General features: G+C 42.8%; 1 protein-coding gene across 1 annotated transcript; it reads right to left on the bottom strand.

Moving 5' to 3' along the window:
- Positions 1 to 9,231: 9,231 nt before the first annotated feature.
- On the bottom strand, positions 9,232 to 13,507 carry AGTR2 (angiotensin II receptor type 2). The gene is made up of 2 exons (XM_043571592.1): positions 13,408 to 13,507; positions 9,232 to 11,938 (listed from the first exon to the last, which is right to left on the bottom strand). Exon 2 carries the CDS (start codon positions 11,901 to 11,903, stop codon positions 10,815 to 10,817), a length of 1,089 nt encoding a protein of 362 aa, XP_043427527.1. The 5' UTR covers positions 11,904 to 11,938; positions 13,408 to 13,507; the 3' UTR covers positions 9,232 to 10,814.
- Positions 13,508 to 14,002: the final 495 nt, after the last annotated feature.

The following is a 14,002-nucleotide window of genomic DNA, read 5'->3' as shown; positions in this document are numbered from 1 at the left end:
GACACAAATATTTTCACATTTTCTGTGTATTCAGAGCGTTCTATCCACATATCGCTTTCCCAAATTTCCTTGTCACCAATTTGCCAGTCATGTTCCTTCCAAGTTCCTGACCATTCAACTAAACCATTAGCCACAGGCAATCAATTGGTAGACAATGACACATCTGGTCATTTCTCCTTCTGAGCAAAGGAAACAACCAAGTGTACTGCTTGAAGTTCTTCCCCGTGGGAGGATTTCCCTTTACCACTATCCTTCAGGAATGTTCCAGAGAGGGGTTGCAGTGCTACCGCTGTCCACTATTGGGCAGGCGCCTGCAACTTGTGCAGAACCATCTGTAAATCAAGCCCAAATCTTCTGTTCCTCTGTCAACTGCTCGAAGGGAACTCCCCATGATGCCACAGGTGCAGGCTGGAAGAGAGAAGGTTGTGCAAAAGGAATGTGGGCCAATGACATTTGGACCACCTGTTCATGTAACCGACCTGCACCTTCAGGCCCTGCTCGGGTCCAGTCACGGATATAACAATCCTATCTGGTGATGGAATACTGCTACGGACATCCAACTTGATGGCTTAGTGAGTCAGCTAGCACTGAGTTCATGGTGGGCAGCTCAGGTCATATGTTTGATCCCTACTGAGGCCCAAATAGCAGGCCTGGGGCTGTTCCTCAAAAGGGGCAAAGGTACATGTAAAGACTGGCAGGGCTTTGCTCCCAGATCCTAATGGCCTGTGCTGCCCTATAGATTCTTCCGGATCATACGACTGATGCGGCAGAGCGGCTTGTATAGCAGTCTGGAGTGACTGTAGAGCCTTCTCTTCTTCTAAGGCCTTGCTCAAAACTAGCAGCTCTTCGGGTCACTCAGTAAGCAGGCCAGAGCAGCATACCCATCTAAGAAATACGTTGCCTCCAAAATCCAATGAGGCTTACTAGAAACTGGGCCTCTTTCTTGATTGTAGGAGGGCGTCACATGCAACAACTTACCTGGAAATGTCACCGGAGGACAAGGCCCCTGAGCTTTGGTTGGGTTTCTGTATCATGCTCTGACGTGCACAAGTTTTAGAAGTAAGTCTCGAGAAGTTGCTACTTCTAAATGACTAGGTCCCATCAGCATAATGTCGCCAGTGTGATGGATCGGTGTTATATCTTGTGGAATGAGAAGGCAATTAAGATTCTCATGAATTAATTACGAGAGGGTGGAGAGTTGATCTACCCCTGAGGCAGGACGGCCCTACCTGCTGAAAGCGAACTGTTTCTGGTGCCCTTTACTAAAAGATAGACAAAAAAGTACTTTCCAGATTAATGGTTGCATACCAGATACTAGGGGATGTGTGAATTTGCTCAAGGAATAAAACCACGTCTGGCTTGGGCAATTGCTTGGACAATCTACAGTTATTCTATGAAACCCATCTGTCTTCTGTGCAGACCACACATATGGAAATCCATACGTCTTCTGTGCAGAGCAAACATGTGAGTTGAATGGGGACATGCTGGGGTCACCGTCCCTGCTTCTTTCAAGCCCTTGATTGTGCAATCCCTCCAAGAACGCAGTATTGCTTTTAGTTTACTATTTTCCCAAGCAGCGGTGGTTCTAGTGCCTTCGGCTTGGCCCCTGCCACCATAATAGCCCTCACCCCATAGGTCAAGGAACCAATGTGAGGGATCGGTCAGCTGCTGAGCTTATCTATTCAAACTATGCATTCTGGGGCTGGAGGTCTAACCACAGGACGGATCTGGTGACCCACTGGGCCCACTGTAAGATAGACCGGAGCTTGGGGCGCCTGGGTGGTGCAGTCGGTTAAGCGTCCGACTTCAGCCAGGTCACGATCTCGCGGTCCGTGAGTTCGAGCCCCGCATCAGGCTCTGGGCTGATGGCTCAGAGCCTGGAGCCTGTTTCGGATTCTGTGTCTCCCTCTCTCTCTGCCCCGCCCCCGTTCATGCTCTGTCTCTCTCTGTCCCAAAAATAAATAAACGTTGAAAAAAAAATTAAAAAAAAAAAAAGATAGACCGGAGCTAAAACTCCATTGATCACCTGACTTCCATGAGGCCCTACACTCTCTGATGGACCCCAGTCACTTTTGGGGTCCTGTGAAACTAATTTCAGTTTAGAGCCGAAGTCTAATAGTTCGATTATTTCTCTTTCCCCAGTGCCCAGTCACCCTGGTAAAAGACCATGGGTACTGTTAGGGAAGGCTGGGAGAGAGATTAACCGTATAAATTTTTAGTACTAGGCTGAGATCCTCCCTCAAGGGACATGGCCTCGCCTTCATTCTGAGTCTGTAAACTGACTCAAAACTAGGAATTAATGGGGGGCCATGACCCTTTGTTTTTATGATTCAGGTTAGACATTGGTTCACTTGAATTCGAACTTTCCTGCTTATGAGCGTTAAGAATTTCGTAAGCTGCTTACCTGTTACACTCCCAGTAACATCGTGATCAACTAGCCAATGCCGTAGGTCTGTGCCAGTCAGACCATTTTGCTGCTTTGACTCTGCCATCCATGTATGGCAACTCTACCCACCTTGTCTTGGGTGGTTCAGTACTGCCGCTTGCCCCCTGCAACCCCAGAACCTGCATACGACCTTTGCACTTAGGTTTCCCAGCTTAACAATGCAATTCCCACTGTAAATTCTGGCCCAATGAGAAGAATGAACAGAGTTCTTCAAGACTTCCAAGGCTGCCCTTACAGATCTATTTCTTACTGTATTGGGAAAAGGTGGGCCTTCTGGACCCTCCCAGGGTGGGCGAGTAGGTCTAAAATGGCAAATCCACTTTGGGGGGCCTGGGTGGCTCAGTGAGTTAAGCGTCCAATTCTTGATTTCAGCTCAGGTCATGATCTCGCAGTTCGTGAGTTTGAGCCCCATGTCGGGCTCTGCACTGACCGCGTGGAACCTGCTTGGAATTCTCTCTCTCTCTCTGTCTCTCTCTGTCTCTGACCCTCCCCTGCTCTCACTCACTCTCTCTCTTTCTCTCTCTCTCTCTCTCAAAATAAATAAGCTTTAAAAATAAAATGACAGGGGTGCCTGCGTGGCTCAGTTGGTTAAGTGTCCCACTTCAGCTCAGGTCATGATTTCACGCTCCTGAGTTCGAGCCCCGCGTCGGGCTCTGTGCTGACAGCTCGGAGCCTGGAGCCTGCTTCGGATTCTGTGTCTCCCTCTCTCTCTGCTCCTCCCCTGCCCAAGCTCTCTCTAAAATGAGTAAATGTCCATTAAGAGTTGTTTTTAATAAAATAAAATAACAAATCTATTTTAAAATTCCCATTTCCCTAAGCCTTGGAATCCTTTCCTCTACATTAAACCAAGGCAACTCCAGCATTTCTGATGCACTCACTTTCGTCTACCTTTTGGCCCATGTTTCAACCAACCAGCCAACCAAACGGTTAGAGCCTCTTCTAACTCACTCCCCGAGCTGCAACATCAAATCCAGAATCTGATTAGTGAGCAAATATCAATACATTTGACCTGATCCAACTTCATGCTTCCCACACCTTTCGTACCTGTTCGCACACATCTTCCCCAGGTTTCTGTCTGTGTAAGTGAGAAAACTCAAGTAGTGCTTTTGGAGTGCAGTGTACCTCCTCACGGGTCAAACTTTGTGCCTCCCCTTTCGGGGCCTGCTGGAACTTGAATCTAACACAGACCTAAAGGCAAAGATGAGTGATGGTGTGGGTCCTAAGTAGTTGCATGGCAACTACTTAAGGGGAGACCATACCATTTCCTCAGGCAACTCAGGATTAATCCCCTCAAATGGGAGTAGAAAGGCTGCTACCACTGAGGGTGGAGAGGCCTCTTCCATTGGCAAGGAGTACATCAGAATTTGGGGGCTCAGGGTGCCTGGGTGGCTCGGTCGGTTAAGCGTCTGACTTCGGCTCAGGTCATGATCTCACGGGTCATGATCTCTCATCCGTTTCTTTCCCCACTTGGTCCAGCAACGTTAGGAGCAACCAGTCAATCTCTTTACTGCTAGAAATAGAGTCATTTAAAACTAATCCGATTGGAGAGCCAATTCCAGAAACCCCGGGACCAATCCAGAAAACTCATCCTTAACATTCTGCTCCTCTAGAACCACTCTCAGTACCAAAATCTCTATTAGTCTGCTGGGCCTTCCAGAATGAAATATTATACACTTGGTGGCTTTAACGACAGACATTTATTTCCTCTTTGTTCCGGAGGCTGTAAGGCCAAGGTTAGGGTACCGGTATGGTTGAGTTCTTTTTTTTTTTTTTTTAAGTTTATTTTGAGAGAGAGTGTGCGCGCAAGTGGGGACAGGGCAGAGAGAGAGAGGCAGAGAGAATCCCAAGAAGGCTCCACACCACCGGCGAGGAGCCTGATGCGGGCCTTGAACCCATAAACCGCATGATCATGACCTGAGCTGAAGTCAGACGTGTAACCAACTGAGCCACTGAGGCACCCCTAATTCTGATGAGAGCTCTCTTCCTGGCTTGCAGACAGCTGTCTTCCCACTGTGTATTCACATAACTTTTTCATCCTTATGACTTCATTTAACCTTAATTGTTTTCTAAAAGCTCCATCTCCAAATACAATCACATTTCATTTCAACGTATGAATTTGGGGAGACACAAATCAGTACATACAAGAGATGTTAACATACCCAGTGAGACCATTTCATATCATTACCCACAGATATTTCAAGTTGTTCAGACCTCAAGAAACACTGCTGATTTTTTTGTTATGAGAATGATCGCCTCACTGGTAACGAATGTAGAGTGAGCAGGGAAATTTGGGAATTTGGCAATGGCCTGGTGGTTCCAACTTTTCAGGCAAACGGATCAATATCAACTGCATCCCATACATATTGGCACATTGAGCTTGGGGATTTGGGGGAAGAAGCAATTGGCCAAAAGGCCTTTTGAAAAAAAGGAAATTAAGTACGAGACTCTTTTTTCTAAGTTCAAAGTTATGCACTGAGATGTCACTTACTAGTGTCATCAATCAAGAAGCAACATCAGCCTTACTACCCGTTCCCTCTCCAAGTCAAACCTTGGTTTGTGAGCCTAATTCATTCCAGAAACATGATTGTAATTCAAAGCACTTGTATATCAAAGAGAATTTCAAGAACCATTAGCTCAGTTGTGATCATGCGATGTTCAGCGTCCCGTCCCACTCACACTGTAAGACCTCGCTCGTTCATCAAGTTAAAATTTATCAGAAACCTTTGTTCACCTTGCAGGACACTCTCAGAACAAGTTACTCGCAATCCAAGGTTTGTTTTCACTGAGAAGGAATTTGAACTGTGATCCCGTTGCCCAGAAAGGCTTCATCTAAGAAAGGAGAAGACTGGAACCTGGGACTGGTTCCATGTCCCTTCTACTAGATTTCTGCTGATCCCTCCTCCGTGATGCCAAAACTAATAAAGATGTATTCGAGACCTTGTCTACCTTGCACTGGGTATAGGTGGGTGTACCACTGGGAAAACGGGCTTCTTTTTACTTTTACACTCTCTCAGATGGCTTGCGCATAGATCACTTAGAAACTCCTTGAAGTGGGTGGAAATCCGCACCAGACTACCGCACCATCTGTTCTCATGTGGAACATGAGAACAATTCAGTAGCAACAACGGCAGAAATTGGACCACCGGTCTCGTCAGAGTTTCCAGTATTCTCCCCCACGAAGCAATAGTAACCAGGTGTAATCTCTTGGATTGCTTAAAGCTCTGAGGAGTTGGGACTTATCATAAGGAAAAGAGGATCTAACAAGAGGAGAAAGGATACTTTCTAGTAAAGCAAATGGGGACTTGGGATCAGAGTGTTTTAAATATTAAAAGAAAGTATCACATGGGGGGTGGGAGGGAGAGGAGGGTGGGTGATGGGCATCGAGGAGGGCACCTTTTGGGATGAGCACTGGGTGTTGTATGGAAACCAATTTGACAATAAATTTGATATTAAAAAAAACTAAATTCAATTTTATTTTATATAACAAAGTTCCACTTATTTTATAAAAATCCACCCATTAGTGAACATGCATTTTCTATATGCAAGTCCTTGAAAAAAATGTAAAGTTTTATAATTAATAAAATATGTTCCAATAAAAATAAATAAATAAATAAGTAAATAAAAGAAAGTATCACAGGGTGGTGAAGCCTATATCCAATAGATAATAGATGAAAAGAGAAAGAAATATGGATGAGGATAAAGAGATTAAAAAATTGTATACATATATATAGTATATATAGAGATATTTACATGTCTATATCTCTATCTCTATCTATAATCTTACCCCATGCTACTAACAGTGATTATCTCCATAGCTAATTTTTATCTATACAGTTAAAATGTTCAACAGTGGAAAAATATTAATTACTGATAAGAAACACATAATTAGAAGAAACATATTAGTAAGAAACACAAAATTATTTCTAATTTTAAAAAGCATTTTCCTGGGGCACCTGGGTGGCTACGTCGGTTAAACATCCGACTTCGGCTCAGGTCAGGATCTCACAGCTCGTGGGTTCAAGCCCCGTGTCGGGCTCTGTGCTGACAGCTCAGAGCCTGGAGCCCGCTTCGGATTCTGGGTCTCCTTCTCTCTGCCCCTCCCTTGCTTGCACTCTGTCTCTCTCTCAAAAATTAAAGTAATAAAAAAATTAAAAAAATTTTTTTAAAGAATTCTCTCATCCCAGAAGAATGCTCTTTCTGAGGATGTTAACTCTTTATAGGTATGTTTATGCAAGAGAACCTGAATGTCCAGAAGGCTAGTCAACTCAGGTATATGCCTGGTCTTTGTCCGGGCAAGTGATTAGTTTTAGTGACAGCATACGTATTTCTGTTATTTTATGTGAGTCATTATTGCTGATATAGTTTATCTAGGAATTAACAAATAATTAAGTGCCTCATTTCCTTCATTATCTCAGCCTTTTCTGACTTCAGTTAACACATGTGGTTAATTCAGCTTGTCAAGTTTGGATTTTTCCCTTGTTGATGTGTGAGGCCACCAAACAGTTTCCTGCTCTCAGGTCCCCGGGGCCGGGGGGGGGGGGGTGGGGGGGGAGGGGGGGGAAGAAGACAAATCAAAATAGAATGTGCTTTCCTTCAAAATGTCTCTCATGTAGAGACACACCTCAAACGATCAGAAAAAAAAGGGGATTTTTTTCCAAGACATTTGATTTGGGAGATCTAATTTGGCAATATAAAATGCAGAAATAATTAATACTGCCCTTTCAATGATAAAAATGCATATTCCTTCTAGAAATTTCCCTGGTAACCCCATATGATCACATTTCACCGAGCTAAAGTTGTTTTGCTGCTCAAAACAAACTTTTGCGGTGTCTGTCTTGTTTTGTGTACGGGCTAGAGGGGACAGTAAGGGTAGTGGTTACTTCAGGGTAATTCTGTACAGCATGGAGCCCAAGAAAAGGGATGTGCAAGCAATGAGGTATGGAGGGAAGGTTCAAGGACGGTGCAAGACCATCTCTGGAATATCAGCTCGGTAGCTTAGGACGCATATTTGAACTACTAAATACTGCTGTCGGGATGGCTCAGATCATCTGTCAGGGCCAAATTTAAAGATTTGTGCCTCAGTGTCCTCATTTGGGGTTTGGGGGAGGTTTGTGTGTATGTGTTTAAAGTTTATTTATTCACCTTGAGGGGGGCGGGGGTGCGGCAGAGAGAGAGAATCCCAAGCAGGCACCGCACTGTCGACACAGAGCCCGATGCGGGGCCCGAACCCGCGAACCTTGAGATCATGACCCGAGCCAAAGACGGATGCCCAGCCGACAGAGCCACCCAGAGGCCCCTGTGCGTGTGTGCGTATTTTTTTTGAGAGGGAGAGAGAAAACAAATATGGGAGCAGGAGAGGGGTCGAGGGAGAGGCACAGACAGAATCCCAAGCAGGTTCCATGCTCAGCCCAGAGCGCAATGAGGAGCTTGGTCCCACGACCATGAGATCATGACCTGAGATGAAATCAAGAGTCGGATGCTTAACCACCTCAGCCACCCAGGCGCCCCTCAGTGTCCTCATTTGCAAAATGAGAATAAGTAAGTCATTGTGGAAATAAAATGGGATAATTCATATAAAATACGTGTAATAGTATACCGCATGTAATATTCACCTAATAGTAGCTGTTGTTGATATAATCACGTGGCTGTTGGACATTGCGTGGGTGATGTGAATCAAGGAGGGGCCGTAGAAAAAGGAAGGAGATTAGGCAATGCCTGGAAATACGGCCAAAATGAGAAGAATAGCTTCATTCGCTGAGAAGCTTACCTGAAATTTACATTTTCAAAGGGAAAAGAGGATATTTATACCTTTGTACATTGCTGCAGTCAGAGATCGCATGTTCATGCACCACCTTTTCAGCTGACATTTGTTCTTAGTCTCAGGAAAGAGCACTGTAGTCCAAGCCTCAGAGAACTACTTACAGCTCAATACTGGCCTCCTATGGCAGTGGAAGCCAGAATTAAAATCCCAAGAACAAGAGCAACAATTCTCTTCATTAACGGAGCTCCCGGGGGTGGGGAGTGCATTGTCATTAGTGTAATAAATGTTATTGTGGTAAAGGAATTGACATGAGCTGAATGATCAAAGCTGGGTGGGTGTTCATCAACTGAATGAGAGATCCTGGGGGTGGGAATGATTGGAGGGGTGTTCAGGACCACAGAGTTGTGTGAACAAAAGCAGAGAGGCAGGACACAACATGAGGCCTTAAAAGAGCAGGGAGTCCCTTTGTGATGCTTGAACATAGAATCTGAGAGAGAGAGGGCAGAGACAGAAAAAGCCAAGAGAGGCTGGGAAGGACCAGATCCCTTATGGTCTTGACTACAGACAATCTGGACTTTCTTTTCCTAATTCATAAGAAATTATGGTTGAAGAGTCGAGAGAGAGAGAGAGAGAGAGAGAGAGAGAGAGACTTAGAAGAGTGCATGAAGAAGGTCTGGTGAGGACTGAAACTATAAAGTAGCAGTAGGGATTGCAAGGAGGATACGGGTACAACAGAAGGTTAAGATTCCATACTTGGAAGTAGTCAAAATAAAAAAAGTGGGACACCTGGGTGGCTCAGTTGGTTAAGCGTCTGACTCTTGATTTTGGCTCAGGTCACCATCTCACAGTTCGTGAGTTCGAGCCCCATGTTGGGCTCCACGCGGACAGCGTGGGAACCTGCTTGGGATTTTTCTCTCCCTCCCTCCCTCTCTCTGCCCTTCCCCCCCCCCAAAAGCAATAAACTTTAAAAAGTAAATACATTAAAAAATTAAAAATTAAAAAAAAAAAGTAGGTACACATGATCTCCCAATTCAAGATTTTATTTATATGCAATGTTTTACAAAAACTATTTAGGATACGAAGTCAGAGTTGGTTACACATTTAGCTATTTGTTTCATTGATAATAATAGAGTACATGAAATTAGGAATTTCCCAGCAAGTGGGGTGAGAGAATTCTTCAATCTATAGCCCTGGAACGAGGCAGAAACACTGAGTCCTTGAAACTTTTATTTCTACCTCAGAGGTCAGCATTGGTCTAGGAAGGTCCTAGGTAACCTGGTATAATATGGGGCTGGTGCAGAATGAAATGTCTAACTTCTAAAATTAGGACTCCTACTCTACGTAAACTCTAGGTACTCCTGACAGGAGTGCTAATAGTGTGGAAAAAGAGGTCTATGGACCAGCGATTGCTTTAAGAGAGTGCCACAGAATCCTATAAAATCTGGAAGAAACAGAATCCACCTGTACAAGTTAAGACTGCCCGTGGTCTCTACTTTCAAAGACACATTACACTGCCCTGACAGGTAGGGGTTTTTACGTGACACCAAAGTTGTCATTTGCTGGACCTCTTTGTCTCCTTGGGTACCAAAACTCCACCCTGGCCTAAATTTTTCCTAGCCAGTTAAAGGTTTATTACAAATTAAAGAGTTAAAGAAGCCACGCAGATATTTTGGGAAGCAACCCAGAACGAAAGCATCAATAATAAAAGTCAAGTCAACTTCCTATATATCAAAGCACCAAAAGGTCAAGGATGTAAAAAGTGACCTTTACATTTTACAACACTACACGCTGCTTAGTTATTGTTTTCAAAAAATTATCGGAGAACATAGAAATCTCCAAACAATAGTGAAAATGGATAGAAAGTTTTTTAAAAAGTGTTTATTCAGAGGTTAGTGCACACTCAAATATTTGTTAATCTCAGATCTAGATTATTTCTACGTTATTACACATTTTGTTTCCTATAACTGTGAAAATAAGATAAATGTAGGAGTACAGGTGATCTAATCTATATTCCTAGCCCTACTCAATATGTAGCTATATCTTAAATATAAATCTACGCTCAAGTAAAATGTAAAAGGTGCTTACTTATAATGTTTTTTAAAGTTGAAGGCATTTGCCTAGAGCCTGAATAATTCAGTACCAATCTACTGCAGTATACTTCGCTTAGAAATGTAAATAATGCAAGGAGTTAAAAAACTGCCCTTGGTTCAATTGGGAAGCCTGATGAAAAGTGGACATAAAAAAAAACAATAAAAAAACAAACAAACAAACAAACAACTTCATCATTCGTCCAGGAGAAATCTGAAACCCCAAATCACCATTCACAATTTGTTATTAATGATAACTTGAGATAAATCCTCAGTTACTGCTAGGTTACGGATCTGTCTTCCCAACGACAGCCTTGTGCCGATAGACCGCAGGAAAGAGGCAATTCTTGAAAGTCGCTGGATCAAACTTCCAGCTACGTTTGGTTTCCTGTTCTGGAACAGTGAGACCAGATCCCATCAAGGGCAAAACTTATCATGTCACTCAAGCCATCCAAAAGATAATTCCCAGGGAACCTCAAACCAAGTGGCCGTGCTGTTACCCTGCGTTCCGCTCGCACGCTTAGGACACAAAGGTCTCCATTTCTCTAAGGGAACTGCTTTTTCGGCACGACACGCTCTCTCGCTTGCCTTGGAGGCAAGTAATTGGAACCCTAAACACCTGGCGGAGCTTCTGCTGGAACCGGTTACCAACAAAACAATACAAAAAGGGATTAATGCAGCTGTTGGTGAATCCCAGGAGGATGGCAAAAGGAAGTACCAGGTCAATGACGGCTATAACTTCACAGCTATTAATGACACCCATCCAGGCCAGAGCGTCCAGGAAGGTCAGAACGTGGAAGGGAAGCCAACAGATGATGAATGCCAGGACCACAGCAGCCGCCATCTTTAGGACTTGGTCACGCGTTATTCTGTTCTTCCCATAGCTGTTGGCCTTCAGTAAGTGTTTTCGGATTCCGAAATAGCACGTTGCTATGAATATCAAAGGGATAATAAAACCGAGGATATTTTTCATTAAGGCAATGCCAGCTGACCATTGGGCATATTTCTCGGGTGGGAAAGCCATAATGCAAGCATTCACTCCTAAATACTCAATGGTTCGGACGTCTCGGAAATAAAATGTTGGCAGCGAGGACACACAGGCCATACACCAGACCAGGGGAACTATGTAAGACGCTTGCCAGGGATTCCTTCTTTGAGACAGAAAGGGATAGATAACAGATTGGTACCTATCGACACTCATGCAGGTGATGAAAAAAATGCTCGCAAACATGTTCAGGGTCAGGAAGGAGCCAAACACTTTGCACATGACGGGGCCGAAGAGCCAGTCATATCTGTAAGAGTAATAGGTTGCCCAGAGAGGCAGAGTAGCCAAGAGCATTAAGTCAGCCACAGCCAGGTTGAAGATGTAAATGCTGGACACCTTTTTAGGGCCCTTTTGACAACAAAACAGTGTGACCACAATAGTATTGACAAGAAATCCAATCGCAAAAATGATATAGTAGAGGACAGGGATTGCGTCTAAATGCTTATCTGACGGTTTATGCGAGCAGTTGAAGGTAGACTGGTTGCCAACGATGTTCACGAGTCCGAAGTGAAGACTGTTGGTGATGTTTTTGCTGATGGCGGCGAGGGTGAAGTTGCCCTTCATACTGAAAGGTCAGCAGCTCCTAATTCTTATGCCTCCTGTGGAGATAAAAAAAAAAAAATGGAACTCTCAGAACACATACAGAGTTTAGGACGTCCTGAAATCTTTAGCGTTTTGAAAGTTTCTTGAAAGCCAAAAAGAAGGTGGGCGGTTACAGAAAACATTGGGAACCACAACCACACCTTGGGAAATAAGAATGGATTTTGCTTCTTGAAGAAGGAAAGAGGATTTCCTCAACAGTACCAAGCAGTTAAGACATTTCAGCATCAGGGACCGAAAATTCTGGACAAAACTCTATTTTGCCCATCCTTTCTATCATATTTTTAAGAGGCTTAAGGGAAATCAATAGAAATATGGGAAGCGAATAAAGAAGGCCTCAAGAAATAAGAAAAGTTAATATTTCAAAAGCACTTGAGCACATATCTCAGTCTGTATACTTTCTAGAAACCACACTGCTGCCCGCTATTGCATAGAGAAATGCCTTATTCAAGTGACTAATTATGTACAAATCATTACAGCTATGGAAAATGTAAGTAACGTAAGCTATGGAAAAAATAAGTAAGTGTACAAAAGACTGAAAACGAGAATATGCAAAAGGAACATATTGAGATGGGGGGTTGTGGTTGGTTTTTCCTAATGAAAAATAATTCCTTTGCTCCCACTTTTCCATTGTTTTCACAATAATAGTATCATTAAGAGGAAATTATGGAATGTGCCCCTATTTCTAACAGCCCCCATTCACATTTTAATAGAGACTATTCGTTTTTCATATAGATATTTCATCTGTTTGAAAGGAAATCCATTTTCTTTTTCAATCAGGAAAAGAACGAGAAAAAAAAAAATAGCCAAACCTGATTTAGGGTCAAGTAGAAACACTTTTGATTGCTCAATGAAATAAGCATTGAACATCAATGATGAATCATGAGATAATTGTATCATTTTCCCTTTGCTACCATTCAGTTTTAACACAACAAAATAATGACAATGCTACATGGCTCTCAAATGTTATAATCAACGCTCTGTGGTACCGGGTTGGTTTATTTTTTTTTTTTAGGAGCAACGTTGCTTTAAAACAAAAGAAAATTAGCTGAAGATAAACACAGTAAAGGAAAGACTATTACTTTTGATAGTTCCAAAATACATATAAACTACTCAAAGAAAAACGTAATCACCAAAGAATCTCCTAGTAAACAGCAAAAGTTCTCATTTTTGTCTAAAGCTCATTCTCTCATCATCTGGACCTAACAAAGTAACATGAAAGAATCTAAAATAAACCCACTTGAAGACTTACTGGTTGTTGGAGTTTAAAATTTAGTTATCATAAATCAGCTTGCCTAGTTCCTAAGTGCACCCCTGTAAGAGAAACAGTAGTTTAATAACTTAAGAGTTTTTGCAAAATACAGTGTTAAAATACAGGAGAAAGGGAAAGTTCATCCACAAAAAAATATTTTCGTTTAATGTATGTTCTACTTTCCAAGTACAGTATATAGAAATTGTGCAGACCTACCTTAAAAATTCAGGCTGAAGAATGCTTTGAATTCTGTGCTTTTTCGTTCCCTTAGACTCGGGGACGTAATAGCACCAGATCTCTGGTTTCCTTCTTATATGTTCGGTCTGTCCACTGGGAGCCTTCAACCTACATAATTCTAGGGCTGACTTATGAACACTTGCCAGCTTTCCAGAGAGGGGTTTTTTTTTTTTTTTTTTTGGCTGCAAAACACTAATCTGAAATTCTCACTGTCTCCAATCATAACAGCTCATTCAAATAAATCTCAAATAAAAAAAAATGAAGTTTCCACAAATGTGTTAGAGAATTTTGAAATCAGGGGCTCACTTGAAAAGAAGAATATAATGATTTGCAGAATTTTCTCTTTCTTTCTCCCTGATACTGGCATTCTAGGACGAGTTGAGGAGTGGAGAAGAGGGAAAGCAGTGAAGGTTGTAAAAGATTTTTACCTCTGTTCAGTAAAGAACGGTAACACCTTTACTCGAGCCTAAACTTGAGAACATTTCTCCCTTGCTTTAAGCAATTTTTGTTGGCTGTTTGCTGGAGAGGTGCTGATAGGAGGGATAGCCTGTTTTTTCTTTTTTGTTGGGAGTGG

This window comes from Prionailurus bengalensis, chromosome X, assembly GCF_016509475.1.
Source record: "Prionailurus bengalensis isolate Pbe53 chromosome X, Fcat_Pben_1.1_paternal_pri, whole genome shotgun sequence".
Lineage (NCBI taxonomy): Eukaryota > Metazoa > Chordata > Mammalia > Carnivora > Felidae > Prionailurus > Prionailurus bengalensis.
The sequence above is the reverse complement of the archived record's forward strand: the minus strand, read 5'-3'. Positions and strand labels throughout refer to the sequence as shown.

What these genes read in the sequence shown, in the direction of transcription:
- AGTR2 (XM_043571592.1), bottom strand. Translation starts at nt 11,903, where the DNA reads ATGAAGGGCAACTTCACCCTCGCCGCCATCAGCAAAAACATCACCAAC.